General features: G+C 40.0%; 1 protein-coding gene across 4 annotated transcripts in view; it reads left to right on the plus strand.

Moving 5' to 3' along the window:
• The window catches only part of LOC119883191 (serine/threonine-protein kinase N1-like), a 39,094-nt gene that overhangs the window by 14,819 nt on the left and 5,811 nt on the right, over window positions 1–18,464 (plus strand). For 3 of the 4 annotated variants that reach the window (XM_038693771.1, XM_038693777.1, XM_038693766.1), the window contains 11 exons: window positions 4,405–4,705; window positions 10,140–10,285; window positions 10,413–10,533; window positions 11,521–11,666; window positions 12,656–12,869; window positions 12,992–13,186; window positions 13,403–13,512; window positions 15,063–15,206; window positions 15,462–15,537; window positions 16,252–16,393; window positions 17,015–17,105. In XM_038693771.1, the coding sequence (XP_038549699.1) occupies window positions 4,405–4,705; window positions 10,140–10,285; window positions 10,413–10,533; window positions 11,521–11,666; window positions 12,656–12,869; window positions 12,992–13,186; window positions 13,403–13,512; window positions 15,063–15,206; window positions 15,462–15,537; window positions 16,252–16,393; window positions 17,015–17,105 (1,686 nt within the window). Of the gene's footprint in view, window positions 1–563; window positions 928–4,404; window positions 4,706–10,139; window positions 10,286–10,412; window positions 10,534–11,520; window positions 11,667–12,655; window positions 12,870–12,991; window positions 13,187–13,402; window positions 13,513–15,062; window positions 15,207–15,461; window positions 15,538–16,251; window positions 16,394–17,014; window positions 17,106–18,464 lie in introns of those variants that run through there. The other variant, XM_038693760.1, reaches the window with a different exon arrangement.

Genomic DNA, 18,464 nt, shown 5'->3' on the forward strand with positions numbered 1-18,464 from the left:
GGGAATGTCAGTCTATTCAACTATGTGTGCAGTTTGTCTCCGTATGGCGTGGTGTTATATCAAGAGGACACAACAGAACCCAATGCTCGGATGCTTTGTGACTGTAAATTTGTTTGTTTTTTTGGCCTTGACTTTTTGTTTAAGTTCGGCTAGCTCACAACACAGCTTATTATGAATCCCTGTCCTTTTTACAGCTCATCAATACGTCGAGTCCCTTTAAAAAATAAAAAATAAAAGAAAATCTAGTGCTTCGTAATGTGAATGTTTTGTTCTTTTACCACTTGCAGTTTATTTTGTTAATTCATCTGCATGTAAATAATAGAAATAATGCTGCATATATATCCAGATGAGTACTGTGTTATACTTCCACATGCACACACGAACAAACAAAGATATACATGGTCTGAAAATCCATTTAACATGTCCACGATCTATCACAACAGCCTGTCTTACAGTTTTGGAGACCCAAAGTGGCAGGAAGCACAGTGGCTGTGAGCTCTCTCACTTACAAAACCACCCCAATGTGTGTGTGTGTGTGTCTGTACAAAGTGCATGACGCCTCAGTCTCTATGTGGCAAAGAGCAGAACAGGAAGCAGCGAGGTGGGGCTCTCTCGGTCGATTCTTTATTCCTCTCCTCCACCTCGTTCACTCGCTCCAGTTTTAGACTGGCTTTTGATTCCTGGCGGGAAGGACATCCTGGATTTTGAGGAGGCAGGAATAGCGCTTGGTGTTGCCTGATTGGTGCTGCTGTCAGCGCTCTGTGTGTGTGTGTGTGTGCGTGGCAGGGGACAGAGAGTAGGGAGGGATACAGGCGCGAAGCCAGAGGTAGGCCAAACATGGCCAGTGAGGACGTACTGGAGGACCTGCTAGGGGATCAACCGGCTGATTCCCCAGTACACACTGACCAGAGTGACACAGAGTGTTCGGTAGGCAACTGTGGCCAGAGCAGGCCTCAACATGGCCGCCTTTTTTCTTTCTATCCATTACTATGGCCCTTCTCTTTTCTGTCTGCTTCCTAGTTCACTTCCTGTAAAAACATCTCCTGTCTGACAGCGAATCATTCCCGTCTGCTGTTGTGATTTCACTCTGTACGAGCTGTCTTACACCTCGCTCCAGAGGTTCTTTGTTGTAAAACACCAGGGATTAAGTTGTATTGTGTTGAATAGGAGTGCGTCACAGCACAAACTCTCCCTTCCTGCCAGTGTGTTCTGGTGTGTTACTCTGCCTCTGCTTTCTGTTTTACCTTGAATGGCTGTGGCCTCCGCTAATGCTCATGCTGAAAAATTCTCAGGCCTGCCACATTAGTAGAAGAAGTTTGCAGTGCATGTGCATGTATACATGTCCCTGTCTGTGTGCTTGTCAGTGATGTCAGCATCTGTATCGATTTACATCTTTAAAAATATAAGGTGTTGTATCTGTGGTTCTTCTAGACCACACTCCCTGACAAAATGACACATTTTGACACAAGCAATTGGTGAAACATACTCAATTACATTGCTTCAGAGTTGTGCAATAACATAACATTGCATTAAAGCAGCCGGTAGAATCCTGCAAGCACTTGGACTGTGTTATGTGTTTGGTTGGCCGCTGGGGCTGTGCCTGACTGATGTACTGTATTGTGTTGCAGATGGATTATGGCTTTAATGAGAGCAGAGCTGTAGTCCCAGCCTGCATGTAGCTGAATGGACACAGAGACCTAAGAAGTTGTAATCAGATCTGCTAAGCTTGCATGGTGCAGTGAAAGGCCCTGAGCACCCCGTCATTATACTCTGGCAGAGGGGAGGGGAGAGCCTTCACTGTCCAAATGCATGTGATCTATTTATTTTGAGATCTAATGTCACAACATCAAATTAATGCAAGACATCTCAAGGCTTTCAAGACCTTGTTCAACAGGTTTATGAAGAATGATCTGTGTCTACAGAAACATATACTGGGGATGGACACAACTGTTAAATACAGTTGCTCTGAAACATGCACTATATATATTAAAGCTTATAATCTTAAGACTGTGTCAGAGAGGATTTGACTTACCTGCAGTTTTCTTTTTACCTTTTCTGTGGTTGTGTTAGTTTTGAGATTGGGAAGGTGTTCATATTATTTTGTCCCCTGTCCTGTGTTCAGCACCTTTGCATGAGGACCTCATATCTAGGTTAGCAGTGACATCAGTGAACTGACTGTTTTCCAATGCAGCAGTTTACTGACATTTGACGGCCACGATATTAGGAGACAACCTGTCAACCAACTGCAGCGTGTCATAGTCCTGTAAAGCCTACAAACGTTGATACAAGGTGGGTTTTTTTGTAGCACTTTAGCGTTAGTTATGTATCATTAGTTATTTAAGACTTTTGTTCCTTTACAACATTCAACATTTGGGAGAAACCATCCTGCTGTCAAGTTTGTATTTCACTCAGTGCTAAAGTTAGGACTGATTCCCACTCGATTGTATTCGGTCGTTCAGTGGGTGTATAACTAGCCTAAGCTGTGTTTGTTTTAAGGGTGTAGATTAGACCAGACTGTCGAAACTCACAGCAACTGTAATCTTAGCGCTACGTTCATTACTTTATGTAGAGCCCGGGCCGATATGGGATTTTTAAGTCTGATGCCAATTTCGATATTGGAGGATTTTAAAATCTGATATGCATATGGACCAATATTCTTTTTTTTTTTATAAACAAAGATAATTCCTAATATTAGTATGAAAAGAAACTTTTTATTGTTATAAATAGTACTTTGAACAAAAGTACAGCAAAATTGGTAAAAAACACCAATAGACTACTACTACTAAGAATAATAATAATAATACCATATATCAAATCTCATGTCAATGCCATCATAAAAATGATAACTATTGATATTGATATTGATAGTAATAGTTATCGTTTTCTGCTATGTAGCCCTTTACCAGCACTCTTAATTCCAACCAGTGCTACGAGAAACCATTTCCTAACCACCACCTGGCCCCACCTGTCTATGATACAGTGACCCAGAGGAAACGCTGCTGCTGAATGCATCTAATACTACATGACTGTCTACAACGAGGACAACAACTTTGAGATTTCACAGTAACGTTTCACATTTGAAAGAGGAGCTAGCTAACTTTGTTTGGCAGGAAGCCGTGTTAGACAAGCGGCTCGCAGATATATTTGGAATACGTTAACCACTAGAGTTTAACCACTCAATAGCTGCTGTAAGTGATGTTAGAAAATATTTAGAATTAATGAATCAGTGTTTCCCATAGGATTTTAAGAGACTATGGTGAGTGGGTAATTTCCCTAACATTTTATTGTTGGATCTTATTTCCATACTGTATAGACACCTAATTTTGAAAACAGGGCGTTATCACATATGTATCCTCGTGCTAAATTCATCAAGTCCGACCCAATTTGATAAATTATGTTACCTCAAAAGAAAAGTGGTTGTCTTGTGCCGGATGCCAAAGTGTGTGAGCGTGCGCGCTTACAGTAGCGCAGAGCAGCTCCCACAAAACACAACGTTAGAGGTCTGAAATGTTATTATGTGAAAAATATTTTGGGTTCTTTTTAAAACTATGGCAGAACAAATTAGACTGTGGCGGGCTGCCATGGTCTCGTTAATTAATGGGAAACACTGAATATATGTACACCGATATTCATAATAATAATATAACATGAAGGTGAAAAGTCACAATTCCTGGAGAACACTAATGTACAGGGGGTGCTATCACTGTAGAAAAAGTCATTTGAATTTTGACCAAACATTAAAAACATCTGACTATGTTTATTTGGATATACTCTCATTTTTCTGTCTTCTGAGCTGTATTTGTTGTTTACTTTCATGATGTTTACTGAGATTGTCATGGATCTGTTACATTTTTATACATATGCATTCTTTGTGTTTATGTTTACTTGTGACGCATCCAAAAGCAGACAAGATGCTGATTTGATTTTAGTCTGTATTAATGCCGTTCTAATCTGCTGTAATCTGGTTAGTGTCGATCAGTAGGAGCGCTGATGTGAGCACTCAGCTCTCTACGCACTTAAGCACGGCCTCTGCTTTGCTGCTGCCTCACGGTCTCAGCTCGGTAGGTTTCACAAGTTGAGGATTCACTCAACTCTGTTTCCCCCTCCTTTCATCCCACAGGGCTCCACATGGTCACAACTGCGCAGGGTGACTGTTACCAGCTTTGTCTGTTGTAACCTCGGCTCAGCAGCTCCCAGCTGGAGATGTCACCTTTTGAATCGGTTTCTCTTTCAACTCAGATTGAATAATCCCCCTCATACAAAGCAGGCTAAATATAGTTTAACCTTCCCTTTTCATATTTGCACCATTTTCTGCACGCACTTGCTCCCTCTTTGCCACAGCCTCCTTCTCCTTTTGCACCTTCTCCTTAAACATCTCACCCTCCTCCTTTTCTCCTCTTTCAGAATGATCCTGGCGGGCTGTCAGTGCTCCAGCAGCTTGGTCTGGATCAAAACTCGGACTTCTCTGACTCCTGCGTGCAGCAGCGCCTGGACGAGCACCGCGAGAGGATCCGCAGGGAGATCCGCAAGGAGCTGAAGATCAAGGAGGGTGCGGAGAATTTACGCAGGGCCACCACCGACAAGAGGAATGCCCAGCAGGTGGACTCGCAGCTCCGCAGCTCGACACGCAAACTGGAGTCCCTCCACTCTCAGCTGCAGGAGCTGGATGCGCACATTGTGGTCAAGGGCCCCGATGACAACAAAGGTATCCACCATGGAGAGGTGCAAGGGCGTTTCCAGACTCTTGAAACACTGGGGGCTTAGCCCTGCACAGAAATCTTTCATGTTTTAAGCCCCCACCCCCCCTTTCCTCCTACCCAAAGTATTAATAAAGCAACTGTAAATTATATATATAGCCTAAATTTATTATGAATTTTATAATTACTACTGATAATAATTAACACTGATAATACTAAATTGGGGGGGATCTGGGGGGTCTTCCCCCTGAAAAATTTGGGCTTTAAACACTTCTGCATTCTGGTGAATTTCTTTGCACCAGTTTATTGAGGAAATGTCTCAGATGACAATTCAAAATAAGAAGAATATACTGTAATATAATGCAGTAAGGCTGTCAGATAAAGACTTATCTAAAGTCTTTTTAATGTGCACATGGCACCTTTTCACCTCAATGATAAATTAGCTTAATTAATCTGAATTCAGTTAAGAATTATTTATTGACAAAATATTCAGGGGGTCCTCCTCCAGAAGATTTTGAGCATTTAAACACTTAATTTCCTGAATTCTGGAGACATTTTCTGCACCAATTTATTGTGGAAATGTCTTTATTTTTATAAAGGGAAGGACAAAATTTAGGTGACAGGTGACAATTAAGAATATAAAAATATAATAGAATGTAATCAGTAGCTTATTATTTTTTCTAGCTTATATCTATGTATTGTTATTTTCTGGCATTTGGCGAATTATTATTTTTTTGGTCCACAACACAAGAAACAGCTGAGCAGAGGGAGTGGGTGCTATATGAGATGTGATTGGGCCAGCCCAGTGTAGGCCTATGCTTTATGACTGCAGTCAAGCCAGCCTCCACTTCGAAAACGACAGTCAAGCCAGCCCTGGCGCTGTTTTGTGATGCATGTTTTTTTCTAAGCATTACGGTAACATCGTGTCGCTGCACATTTCAAAATAAAAGTGAGCTTCTGCTGAACATAATGCAATTGATGTGGCAGAAACGATTGAATAAATAAATAAATGCTTAAGACACCACAAGTATCTAAAGAAAATATTACATTCTCACAGAAAGCTTACTACATTCAGCCAAGATTCGAACTCATGTAAAAAGGAAACTTCCTGTGTCCACTAACTCATTTCACTTCACAGTGACAGCAGACCACCTCAGGGAGACCCTCTGTCAATATCAGAGCAATCTGATGTTTAGTTTGAAAGTTAGAGCCCTTGAAGATGTCTAATATTGTCACTGAATTTGCTGATTTCAAATTGATGTTAAAAGAAAACGTCCTGTGTCCACTAACTCATTTCACTTCACAGTGACAGCAGACCACCTCAGGGAGACCCTCTGTCAATATCAGAGCAATCTGATGTAGTTTTTTTAAAGTTACAGCCCTTGAAAGTGTCCTCTTCAAGTGACCACCAGAGAATAACAGACAGCCAATATCAAAGCAGTCTCATGTCCATTTTCAAAATGTATACACATATAAACATTTCCACATATATATACACACATATAAACACACAGACACTGCACATTATTTTCCAGATATATATACACATGTATGTGTGTAGACAAAATATTAAACATCTTTATAAAATAAAAGTAGGCTATGTGTATATATTACAAAAAATATGTAATTGTTCAGAATGTGCATATGTGTGTATCTTGGATCATTTCTTTATTCCCATTACTTCCTTGTCCATACAAGCTATATTGGTGGGATGTGATGTATTACAGGCACACAGAGCAATTCCACTTTGATTTTCTCGCTTTCTTCAGGTCTTGGTGTCCATAGCAAGGCACTGCTCATGGAACCACCTTTCACACATTTCACATTGGATCTACAAAAGACAAGGTTAAAATTTCAAAGATGAATGTCAGTGTACTCTGACAACATAAGACCTTTTTCAACAAATGAAGAAAACAACATAGTCCCAGTCTCTGTTTACTGTTACACACACACACACACACACACACACACACACACACACCTCTGCTCATACTAGATTTCCATTTCTACAATAAACAAGTCACAAGAACAAAGACTGTGACAGTGTCATTGGATTTGACAGATTACCAACATCATTAATTGTTCTAACTGGACAAACTGTGGAGGTGGACAGCCACAAAAGAATCATCCTGATAATTCATTCATTTTAATAGAGGTCTCAAGTTTGAGGATCAGAAACCAATACCTCTTTTATAGGCCTACTAGTAGTCGACTGTGTCGGCCTTATATGGTTTTTACTGCTTTCTGTCTTTCATCTTGGTCAGCTGGTTGTTCTGTTGTTCGTTTCTAAGCTTCTGTAGGCATTTCCCACAGGTTCCCTGCTTTTACTACCATGTTACATTATAGGTCTACTGTTTTTTTAATTAAAAGTTATTTCATCTGTATACCTCCAAGGATGTCAACATATGCGACAATTTTATATCAACGTTACAAACATTGAATTACATTTTGACTGAGACACTTTCATAGGTTTAGAGAAAAGGTACAAGGTTGTTTATTAGTCATTTTTACAGCACTAGGCTGCATAACAAAACGAAATTTGTAGTTCATTCATGATACACACAACATATATTTAAGTGTAGGCCTATATTAAAATATGGTAATATATTAATTAAAATAAATCAATATATAGGCTTCAATTAGGCTATTTATATAGGCTACATAAATAGCCTACATACACGTATACATCCATCTTGACTGCGTTTGAGCACCAAGAGTAATCGATGTAAAAACACAGAGTCCACCTCCTCTCATCTTGCTGGAGTCTTGCACTGATATCTTTAATTTGGCCCATGGGCTGCCTTTTGCCATCCACTGCTGCATGTGAATCAAAACAAAAAGTGCAAGTTGGCTTCACATTGGCCCCTGTGAAAGGGCACTAGAGTTGTTAAAAGTTGAAACAGGAGGTTTCCTTTTTACGTCAATTTGAATCTTTGCGAATAGGGAAAATATTACACACTTTCAAGGGCTGGAACTTTAAAAACCTACATCAGATTGCTCTGATATTGACAGATTGTCACCCTGAGGTGGTCTGCTGTCACTGTGAAGTGAAATGAGTTAGTGGAAACAGGAAGTTTTCTTTTTACATGAGTTCGAATCTTGGCTGAATGTCGTAAGCTTTCTGTGAGAATGTAATATTTTCTTTAGATACTTGTGGTGTCTTAAGCATTTATTTATTTATTCAATCGTTTCTGCCACATCAATTGCATTATGTTCAGCAGAAGCTCACTTTTATTTTGAAATGTGCAGCGACACGATGTTACCGTAATGCTTAGAAAAAAAACACGCATCGCAAAACAGCGCGAGGGCTGGCTTGACTGTCGTTTTCAAAGTGGAGGCTGGCTTGACTGCAGTGCTTTATGGGCCAATCGTTGGCCCATTTTTCAAAAACAGTTAGGCCTATATCTTATTTGACTTGTAGCCTACTCGATGAGACGAGCGCACTGCTCTTCATCAGAGGAAGAAAACCGAAACTGAAAACACTTGTGATCAGACAGAAATATCACCACAATTCCACACTTATGTTAACTTCAGCGAAGTGTCTCTGAGCGAGTGGGACAGAGACAGCAGGACACAGCTCGACAGGTGTCTGTGTCGCGGTCATGTGTGTCATGATATTTTCTCACTACTTTGCGGTGATTGTTAACCGTTTGTGTAGCTATACACTGACTAGACAATGACTGACAACATTTACATTTAAATGTATTGATTACAATTTTGCTAGGGACAATTAAGAAGTCGCGGATAAGCCCTGAAGCTGTGAGCAATGCTCTCTCTCTCTCTCTCTCTCTCTCTCTCTCTCTCTCTCTCTCTCTCTGGTGCTCATTCTAAACGCAGGCGGGCCGAGTTACGGTAAACAAAATGCAGCAATATTATTGCGACTACTCTTTGAAGACCTGTGAGACAGGCTGCATCATGAACATTATTGCATATTAACATGGAAAATATTTTTGTTGCTGATGTTGAGTTACATTTGGAGCTACAGTCAAAACATCCGGGGCTAAAGCTCCAGAAAAATGACCTGGCAACGCAGATGGAGAGGTGGTTTATACTATAAGCATCTGTGCCAGTGTGGGATGTGCCATTTCTCCTCTTTGAAACTGTCAGAACGTACTTATAACATAATCATCATTACATAAATGTTTCCAATACTGGGTTATATAAAATAATCTATTTCTCCAAAACTTACTTCAAAATGTCAGACTAGTGGTCCACTGCTTTTTAATATATCTTGGCACTGCAGTTACCAGCAGGGGCTGTCTTGAATTTCTTCATGTTGTGTCACAGAACCATACCTTTGCAATTATATTTGCAGACAGCATAACAGGCAATTATATATATATATATATATATATATATATATATATATATATTATAGACTGCATAATGACAACAGCTGTTTGCACTTGTAAACATCGTGTCACCTTTGCACATCAGTTCGCACATTTGATCATCTTAAAGAGGTCATATTACACTTTTTGTCTTTTTCCCTCTCCTTTATTGAGTTATAAAACTTTTTTGTGCATTTAAAAGGTTTGCAAAGTGAAAAAGCAACAAAGTCCAGCCCAAAGGGAGTTCCCATCTCCCACAGAAAACTCTGCCCTGAACTGCCTGAAAACAGCTACTTTGTAGTCCAGCCATTTCCTTTTGTTCTCTGTGACGTCACAGCAAAATGCATGTCATAACGCTCACCTAGCGGCGAGATTCGCCTAGATTTGTTACAGGTTAATAACTCATCACTCATCACTCTTTCTCCAGTCCATTTTGCTAAGCTGGTAAGGGGATATCCAGCTGAACTGTAGCTGTGTTTACCGGCTTCTCACTGACCCGCCCTTCTCTGATTTTGATTGGCTAGTAGTCCTTAACTAGGAACTTCCCGACAAAGATCCTGTAGACGCAAGATATATCACTCCATAGCTAAAACGGAGCCTTCAACACACAGGGTGAAAAGAGGAGCTACAGGAATGTGCAGTATGACAAAAAATATGGTGTTTTTTGAAAATGAAACCATGTAAACCTGTTCTGGTACAACCCCTAAATAAGATTTTGAACCTGAAAATTAGCATAATACCACCTCTTTAAATACCTAATGCAATTTCTGAATACAAAAGGAACACTGTAGAGTCCTGCTCTCACCATGGTTTGTAAATTTCAGCTGTGTGTCACACCTCTTTTATGCGTAACAGGTGCCAAAAAGACTTCCGCAAAGCATACACCTGTGTATTCTTGATTATAGCTCCTCCAGCAAGCCTCCTCTCTGCTCCAGATGCATTTTAAGAATTGAGATGTCCCTCAAGATGGCGGGCTGAGATCAATTTGAGAAGAATGAGAAGAGCCTTTAGGGTTTAGGCTTTTTGTTCTTCCAAAAGACAATGATGATGTTTTAACAACTGCACTGACAGTAACCGGATCTCTTACCATCCAACCACTTCTCTTGCCCAGATGCCCCTAAGTCTCCGGAGTCGGTCAGTCGGACGTCGGCCAACCAGCACCGCATTGCAGCTTTGGAGCGGCAGCTAAACATTGAGCTGAAGGTCAAACAGGGAGCAGAAAACATGATACCAATTTATGCCAATGGAGGTACCAAGGTATTTGCCTGACTCAGCTTTTAGCCATAATTCTTTTTCACTTTACTATCCACTGCAGAGTCTGTAATATCTAGTCTGTGCTTTACTCTCTCTCAGATCTCCTCCTGTTTTTTGTTTCCCTCCACAGGACAAGAAGTTTCTCCAGACGGCTCAGCAGATGCTGCAGGACAGCAAGACAAAGATCGACATCATCCGCATGCAGATCCGAAAGGCCATGCAGGCCACGGAGCAGTCTGAGGACAACCAATGTACCTATAACGCATTTTGTTTATATCCTCACTCTCATTTTCCTCTTTCATCCCACCTGTCACTCTTTCAGCTTATAAACACTGCATGTTTTATGATGTGGGTGGTAATGGATCAATTCTTGCTTTAGAACTTCACAGTGTACAGTCTTCCAGTCAAACACACACACACACACACACTCACATTGAGTACAGCCCTCTCACTCGCTCCGGTTAGAGCCTTATTGATGTTCCTGCATCCCCTTGATGTTGCCCAACAGCTAAAAGCCGTGCCTCATTTAACAGAGGTTAGAGAGGAGGCAGGACAGATGCAGGGAGCCAGGAAGGGAGTGAGACTGAAAGGTCTGAGTCAGAAGCCCTTTATACACAGAACTCCTGTAATACTGCCGTACTGCTGTTTTTGTACTGAACTAAACAGTGTAAGCCATGAGCCAAAGAGATGTGATGTGTAGCACAACAGCGTCTACATATTTCCACTGCATGGTATGACTCTACTCAACTCCACTCACTTTTGGTGCCTCTACTTTGTTTCCCACTGCATAACCCCATCAGCCTCTGAGGCCTTTATTTACTGTCAAACTATAACGCACACTGTACATTTACTGCCAGAGTGACAACCAGTCACTGTCAGCGTTTTCAGCTACAGCAGGCAAAAAAGCTCTAAAAATCTACTGTCCACTACCTGAGACAGACAGACACTGCAAGTAGCTGTTTACAGCTGAAGAGACAGATTATTTTCTCAGGAGTTAGCAGGGACCAAAACAGAGCTACAAGGAGAGTGAATATTGAATTTGCATTTGTTGGGTGGCTAGCAGCAAAATTTAAAAGCTGATGTTGCTCCGTTAAAGATGTGTAAATAGGAAACTGATGACGAAAGGAAGCAAACCAAAGATGGATCACTGCGACCAAATCTGTTTCTGTTAATCAACGCATGTTGCTGTACACCCTGTCATCCATATGTTGTTGACTAAACCTGACACTGTGTCCCAGGTAAGCCGGACGAGTGTGGGGTGGAGCTACGTGTGGAGGAGCTGTGGCATCACTACCGTGTGGAGCACGCCATGGCAGAGGGAGCCAAGAATATGCTGCGATTGTTGGGGGCAGGAAAGGTCCAAGACAAGAAGGCCATGGCTGAGGTCAGAGAGCTGGCAGGAGAGGACTTGGTTTAAAATATATTTAGTTAAATCTGCTGTTTCAATGCAGCATCAGTTAGGTTTTTAAAAAGGTTTGTAAACGTTAATACACACCAAAGAAACACTGCACTGTTGTAGATTTACACATTTTCTTTGTCATTTTGACATGTTGTAAAATTATTTTTGTAATGATTCCACAATTTCTGTATTCATGTTTATATTTATTTATTTGGCAAATACAGATATTCATCTTTCTATAGAATTAAGTATTAAATGTATCCACTTATACCTTCATATACAGGATATTGATAGTAAGACAATAGTCCTGCGGTTTAGGAAATAAACTCGCTTTCTTGCCCAAAGCTAAATGAGAAGATTGATGTCACTCTTATGTTGGTACAGTATATATGAAGCTACAGCCAGCTGCCAGTTAGCCTGACTAAACTAGACTAGATGAGGAAACGGCAAGCCTGGCTCCAACGGTAACAGAATCTGAATGAGGTATAATGTGTTAGTAAGCTTTACAGGGGCACATAAGTTTTGTTACCTTTTGATGGAGCTGTTTCTCTCTGATTCCAGTGTGCTACGCTAAGCTAACCTGCTGCTGGCTTTGTATTTATCATCTAACTCTCAGCAAGAAGGCTCAGTAACAATAGGTGTATTTTCCTTTAAGTAATCAATATATTAATTAGTAATCCATTATTGGTTGAATCTGTAGGTAAAAAAACTTTTTTTAATCAATTTTTCCCACTTTAACCATGTAAATGTGGGCTTACATATTTGCATACATCATATTATTTATTTTAATATTATCTCATATTCTTTGTGTTGCATATTAGCACAGTTTTATTCAGAGCTTCTATTTTCCTTGTCATTATTAGTATTGCTGCTGCAACAACCTTGTTTTCCCACCAATAACAATAATTTTTTGTTAAGAAAGAAAGAAAACAAACAAAAGTCACTCAAAAGGAAACATTTAATGATGTCTGCAGGCTCAGTGCGGCCTGAGCGAGTCGTCCCAGCGTCTTGACCTGATCAGGTGCTCCCTGGAGCAGAGGCTGCTGGAGCTCCCCGAGGATCATCCCAAGGCCTGCCTGATCAAGGAGGAGCTAGTGCTGGCCTCCTCCTTGTCTTTCAGCTCCCGCTACAGCAACCCCTATGTCCATAACCAATATAGCACCCTGAGCAAACCGTCACCTCTCACAGGTAGACCCAGAAGCTATAATGTGGAAATACTGGGAGAAGCTGCATCATGCATTTTCTTACCTGTCGAGATGGTTGTTTTTCAAGCACTGATCTTTATAAATAAAGGTCAATTTTCCTTCTAGGTACTCTTCAGGTGCGTCTTCTTGGCTGTATGGGGCTGCTGGAGGTCGTCCCTGGGCGGAGCAGAGGGACCCCAGTGGTTCTTCCCGCTCACTCTCCGGGAGATGGACGCTCCACTTTCAAACTGAGTGGCCTCTACAGCCGCAGCACCAGCAGCATGAGCCTTAAGATCCCAGGCAAGAACGAGGAGCTCTCCTGTAAGTGTTTAATTTATTTTGAACAGGCGCCTTTCCGACGAATCAGAACTTTTATCTTTTAGCTCATTTAAACAAATGATTTCACTCAACATTAGCTTATTTCTGATATTAATTTGAAACAATTCAGAGCCAAGGATCGCTTTTCTTCCGTCACGCATTTCCAGGATTGTAGCTCTGGATGAAAAAGCAGTGCCTCTTTCTGTGGTTGTTTTACAGCGGAGGTGAGCGCAGTGCTCAAGCTGGAGAACACAGTGGTTGGTCAGACAGCTTGGAAAACAGTTGGAGAGCAGGCCTGGGACCAGACCTTCACTGTAGAGCTGGAGAGAGTAAGACACACAGCACTCTTTCTCTTACAGTGTCCTTTCACTCTGGTGTTATTGCACCAGTCGCTAAAGAACAGGTGCTACATGTATCATCATTTTTGTTTTGTTTTTTGCCCGTTTTCAGGGGAAAAAATCCTGAATGTTTTCAAATGAGCAGATCAGTTCAAACTGATTTTTACCTACATTCATGTCCCCACTAGGGTTGGATCCGAATGTTCAAATATTCGAACGCTGGGTACACATTTGACTTTCAATTTTGAAATTTGAATATTGAGGGTATTTTTTTGCATGCCTGACCTCTGCACACAGCAGTTCACATCAAAGGGAAAACAACACAAAGTTCTCAATGTGGGAGGACTTTAAACTGAGTGATGACAGCAGTAGAGTGGCAGTTATGGCGTTTATTAATTTCATAATTGCTTAATTTCACTACAGATCAAAACAGTGAAATTTCCTAAATTTTAAACTGTAGGCTACAACAAAGAAAAAAACTACACAATGAACACATTTAAATAATTAGGCCGATTGTTGAAAAAGAGCATTTAGTCACTATAATAAAAGTTAAAAGTGAATTTTGCATAATGTGTTGTTTAGTTCCGCTACTCCCTGGACCCCCGCCCGGCTAAATTATTCCTGTATTCTGCTCTGGACCTGCTCGAATAAGACTCTCTCACTCTGGACTCTATGCTTTGGTTCCCCCTGTTCTGTCCAGCAGCCACCAACCTGGTTCGGCACTCATCTATTTTCACTCTACCTTGCTCTTCCCCGTCTCAATATCCGATCCCTTTAACCCCGCAATAAATATTCCTCTTTTATGTAACTCCTCCCTTTTTTGTCCTGCACTTGGGTCTGCCAGCCTTGCCATAACAAAGTTCAACACTAAGTTTTGGTAGTAACCACTTAGTTAGCCTAGCTATGAGTATAAATAAACGGAGCGCTCTCTCTCTCTCTGTTTTTCTCTCTTGCACACACGCACACACAGACAGACTTATACACCCATGCCCGCTGCTTGTCTATCTCTCCCCCATCCTCCCTCATACGGCAAAACTTCTTGGGCATTTATCTTATCTTATCTTCTGCTGTTCTGCTTCAGCTCACTGTTGCTGCTTCTTCTTGTTTCATTGGACACTGCAATATTTGAAAGTGATCCACTTCGGAAAAACGTTTTAGACACATTTTCGTATAAACGATCTCTCTCAACTATTGCAGGAAACAGTGGCTGTTGCTGAAAAACTTCTGACCATGAGTATTATCAAAAATGGGATTTGATTTCTTGAAAGTCTTAAGGGGTTAAAATTTTAAACTACACACTGTTTTCATTTCAAATGGTATTTTCAAAATTAGATTTAAGTTATTCAAAACAAACCTGGACATATTGCTAAATTTTAAAGGTCTAAACTGTCAATAACAAGCCCTTGTATTTCTAACTCTAGAGTGTCTTTTAGGTTCTTACATCTGGAACCATGAAAGAGAATAACAGACTTAATTAGTTTTAGAATCCACAAAATTCAAACTGGACCAGCGATCAGACGTTCAGATGTTTGTGTGCTCAGTCCAGGGAGATGGAGATAGCCGTGTACTGGAGAGATTACCGCTCCCTGTGCGCTCTGAAGTACCTGAAGCTGGAAGAGTTCCTGGACAACCAAAGACACAGAGTCCAGCTGGAACTGCAACCACAGGGGCTGCTGATGGCTGAGGTACAGGACACGCACAAAACAATAAACACACACACTGACACAGATAACCCACCATGAGCTTCATTCATCAACCATATAAACATGGCATGTGCATATGACTGGTCCTACACAGCTCCTTATTGCCTGTAATTTCATGAGACACACTTATATACACAGGTACTACAAAAAGACAATATGTCTGCTTTTTTAACCCAGACATACACTTACTGCACTGTACAGTTTGTTGTTTTTTAACCTATTGTTTTTTTGTTTTAGGTTATTTTCTTCAACCCAGTAATAGAGAGAGGCCGAAGACTCCAGAGGCAGAAGAAAGTCTTCTCTAAACAGCACGGTATGTTCAAGTGTACACACAGCCACTGAAATGAAAGTCTCTCATAAAGGAATAGAAACTTCAAAATCAAACTCTTTTTACAGAATGAGTAGTTCCAGTGTAGAGCCACTTAAATTGAACTTCATGAGTAAAATCGGTGGAATGCTCCTTTAAAGCAATTGAAAGTGAACAGATTGTGATACGGATAAATGTGGAATTTTAAATCAAATTAATTACATTAGTGTGTTTTAAACCGAAGTAGCACAAGTTTTAAAACAAATTGGGAATCACTAAGCTTTCACTTAAAAGTGGTTGCTCTGCCACAGGACTCTTCAGGGAAAGGACACTTTTGTCAGTCAGCAAAACAAACACAAATGTGTGGCTGTAGATAAGCAAGGCACTGAAACCCACATTTCTCCTGAATAGTCTTTGCCAAATGTTCTGTAAAAATAAAAACTAATAGTGTAATATAGATCATTAATCCCAACATTGAGGTCAGGTAAAAGCATTTTTTAACAACTCAAATTATTTGTTTTTTTCTGGTATTTTCTGGAACTGGGATTATACTGGGAGAAAACGCAAACCCAGCTACATGAGACCTTACTCAGAAGTTAGCATGCACAGATACTCTTTAAATAATACATAATATAAATAAATACAGTCATGAAAGCGTACTAGCCATTTTAGTGATTTACCTTCTATTTATCCAGTTATATTCCACCCTGTGTGTTTCAGGTAAAGCCTTCCTGCGTGCTCGTCAGATGAATGTGGACATCGCTACCTGGGTCCGCCTGCTGAGGAATGCCATCCCCAGTGGAAGCAACACACCTGCCTACACACCAAGTTTCACAAGCAACACACTTACACACAGCACAGGGTATGTCACCAGTGTGTGCCTGCTGCTTGGCAAAAAAGCTTGAAAATGGTTTAAATGTTCTTTTAGATTTTAAGTACAGATGTAGTATTTTTAATCATACATTCAGTTTTCTGTCAAGAAATGGTATTATGTTGGTGCTACACGTTGTCACCATCTTAGGCTTCTTTTTTTGTCCATTTAATTTCTAAATGATACTTCATGATAAAAAATGTATTCATTAATATTTTGAGCAGTTTTTAACCAATTATTGATGGACAGGCCTTAAATGAACTGTACTTTTGTTATCTGTGCTTTTTTTGTTGCGTAATTCAGTGAATATAAATTAAATGACATGTTTGTTTCAGGTTTGCATTCCTTCATTTCTGACATTAAATCAATGAACCTTATGAATAAATCCCACTATACTGAAGAGTAAACCAATTAAGTGGCCTTTGACCTGTTTTGGGGAAAAGTTGATTGAATTTCCTGAATATCTAAAATCAAATCCAGTTGCCTCATATTGCTTCAATAAATACTCATATATTGTTCATTAAGCATTACTTTTCTTTTTTCACACATTCACCGTTCACAGCGCTGAGTTACTCATTTGTGTTCTTTATTTTCTGTATGTGTGCTCTGCAGAGAGATCTCAGTGGAGAAGCTGAATCTGGACAGCGACTCTTCTCCCAAAGCTGAAATCAGGAGAGATGTGGTGGACGCACCCGCCCCCTTGGTGAGTGGATGGAGGCCAAAGAGGAAGGGAAGCAGACAGAGGATTTTCAGACGGGGGAAAGATGTGCATCTTTACACTATCGTGTTACTATTTTGCTCACTTCCTACCTGCAGCCTTTGGCCTGGAAACAGTGCTCTAGTCATAGGCCGCGGCACTGTGTGCTACACTGAAATCTAAGACAGGCAGAGCAGAAGCCTAACAAGAGAGAGAAAGGAGAGGATAAATAATTAGAGAAATGGAGAACTGAAAACTCTGAGACAGCTTTAATGAGACATAATTGGATGAAGGGGAGCTTTAATTTGATCAAGGCCAAATCCGCGTTAGTTTCCCAGTGTGAAGAACACAATCTGCAGAGGGTGATAATGTAGGAAAGAGGGACGCAGAGGTGGCATAAAGAGCACCATGAAGAGAGGAAGCACATGAGGGAGAGACAAAGAAGAGGGGTGGAGGAAATCTTGAGACGGTGCAGCTGACTTATAATTTAGGATAAAAGAAAAGACAAAACAGACGCACTAAAATAGTAATAATAATAAAACAGTTACTTTAAAACAACCTTTGGATCTACAATCAAAAGTATATATATATATTAAGATAATAATTAATTTACCCCATACATCTCCATGGATTATGTAATGTATGGGAGAGTAAATAAGCAACACTAAGGGTAGAATGAAGCTTGAATTAAAATGTCCTTAATTTTATATTTATGTGTTTGCTGTCACATCATTTATATTTAATATCACTTTAGCCCTTCCAGGCAGCCTTCCTATTTCACCATCACTTATCAAAGTTTGCTTTCTAAATTTGTTACATGATTACCAAAGATTAATTTAGTCTTGCTTAAATTCATATATGTGTGTGTGTATATGTGTGTGTGCGTGTGTGTGTGTGTATATGTGTGTGTGCGTGTGTGTGTGTATATATATATCTATATATCTATATATATATACAAATATATATATATATAGATAGATAGATAGATAGATAGATAGATATAGATATAGATATATATATAGAGATATATAATTTAATAAAAATATATAATTTTTTTTTTTACAACCGCATTCAAAAATAGTTTCAAATTCTTGCCATAACAAAATTTATTTGGGAAACCGTGCATATTTCACGTATGTATAAAATAAACAATAGTGGACCTAACTCTGACCCTTGGGGAACCCCACAAGTAGTAAGCGGCATTTATTTTAAGTTAATATTATATAATAATATTGTAATATCTGAATGTAAGAGTTATTAACTCTCATGTTATCATACATTCTTTAATGTTTTTAATTAATTACATTCTGACAGTATTAACGTTACGTTGTGGACCTTGTGCAACATGCTTTGGCAATACAGTGC

The sequence above is a fragment of the Micropterus salmoides genome, unplaced genomic scaffold (genome assembly GCF_014851395.1).
Source record: "Micropterus salmoides isolate LMB-PRFRI ecotype aquatic unplaced genomic scaffold, ASM1485139v1 Ms_hic_scaffold_10, whole genome shotgun sequence".
Classification (NCBI taxonomy): Eukaryota; Metazoa; Chordata; class Actinopteri; order Centrarchiformes; family Centrarchidae; genus Micropterus; species Micropterus salmoides.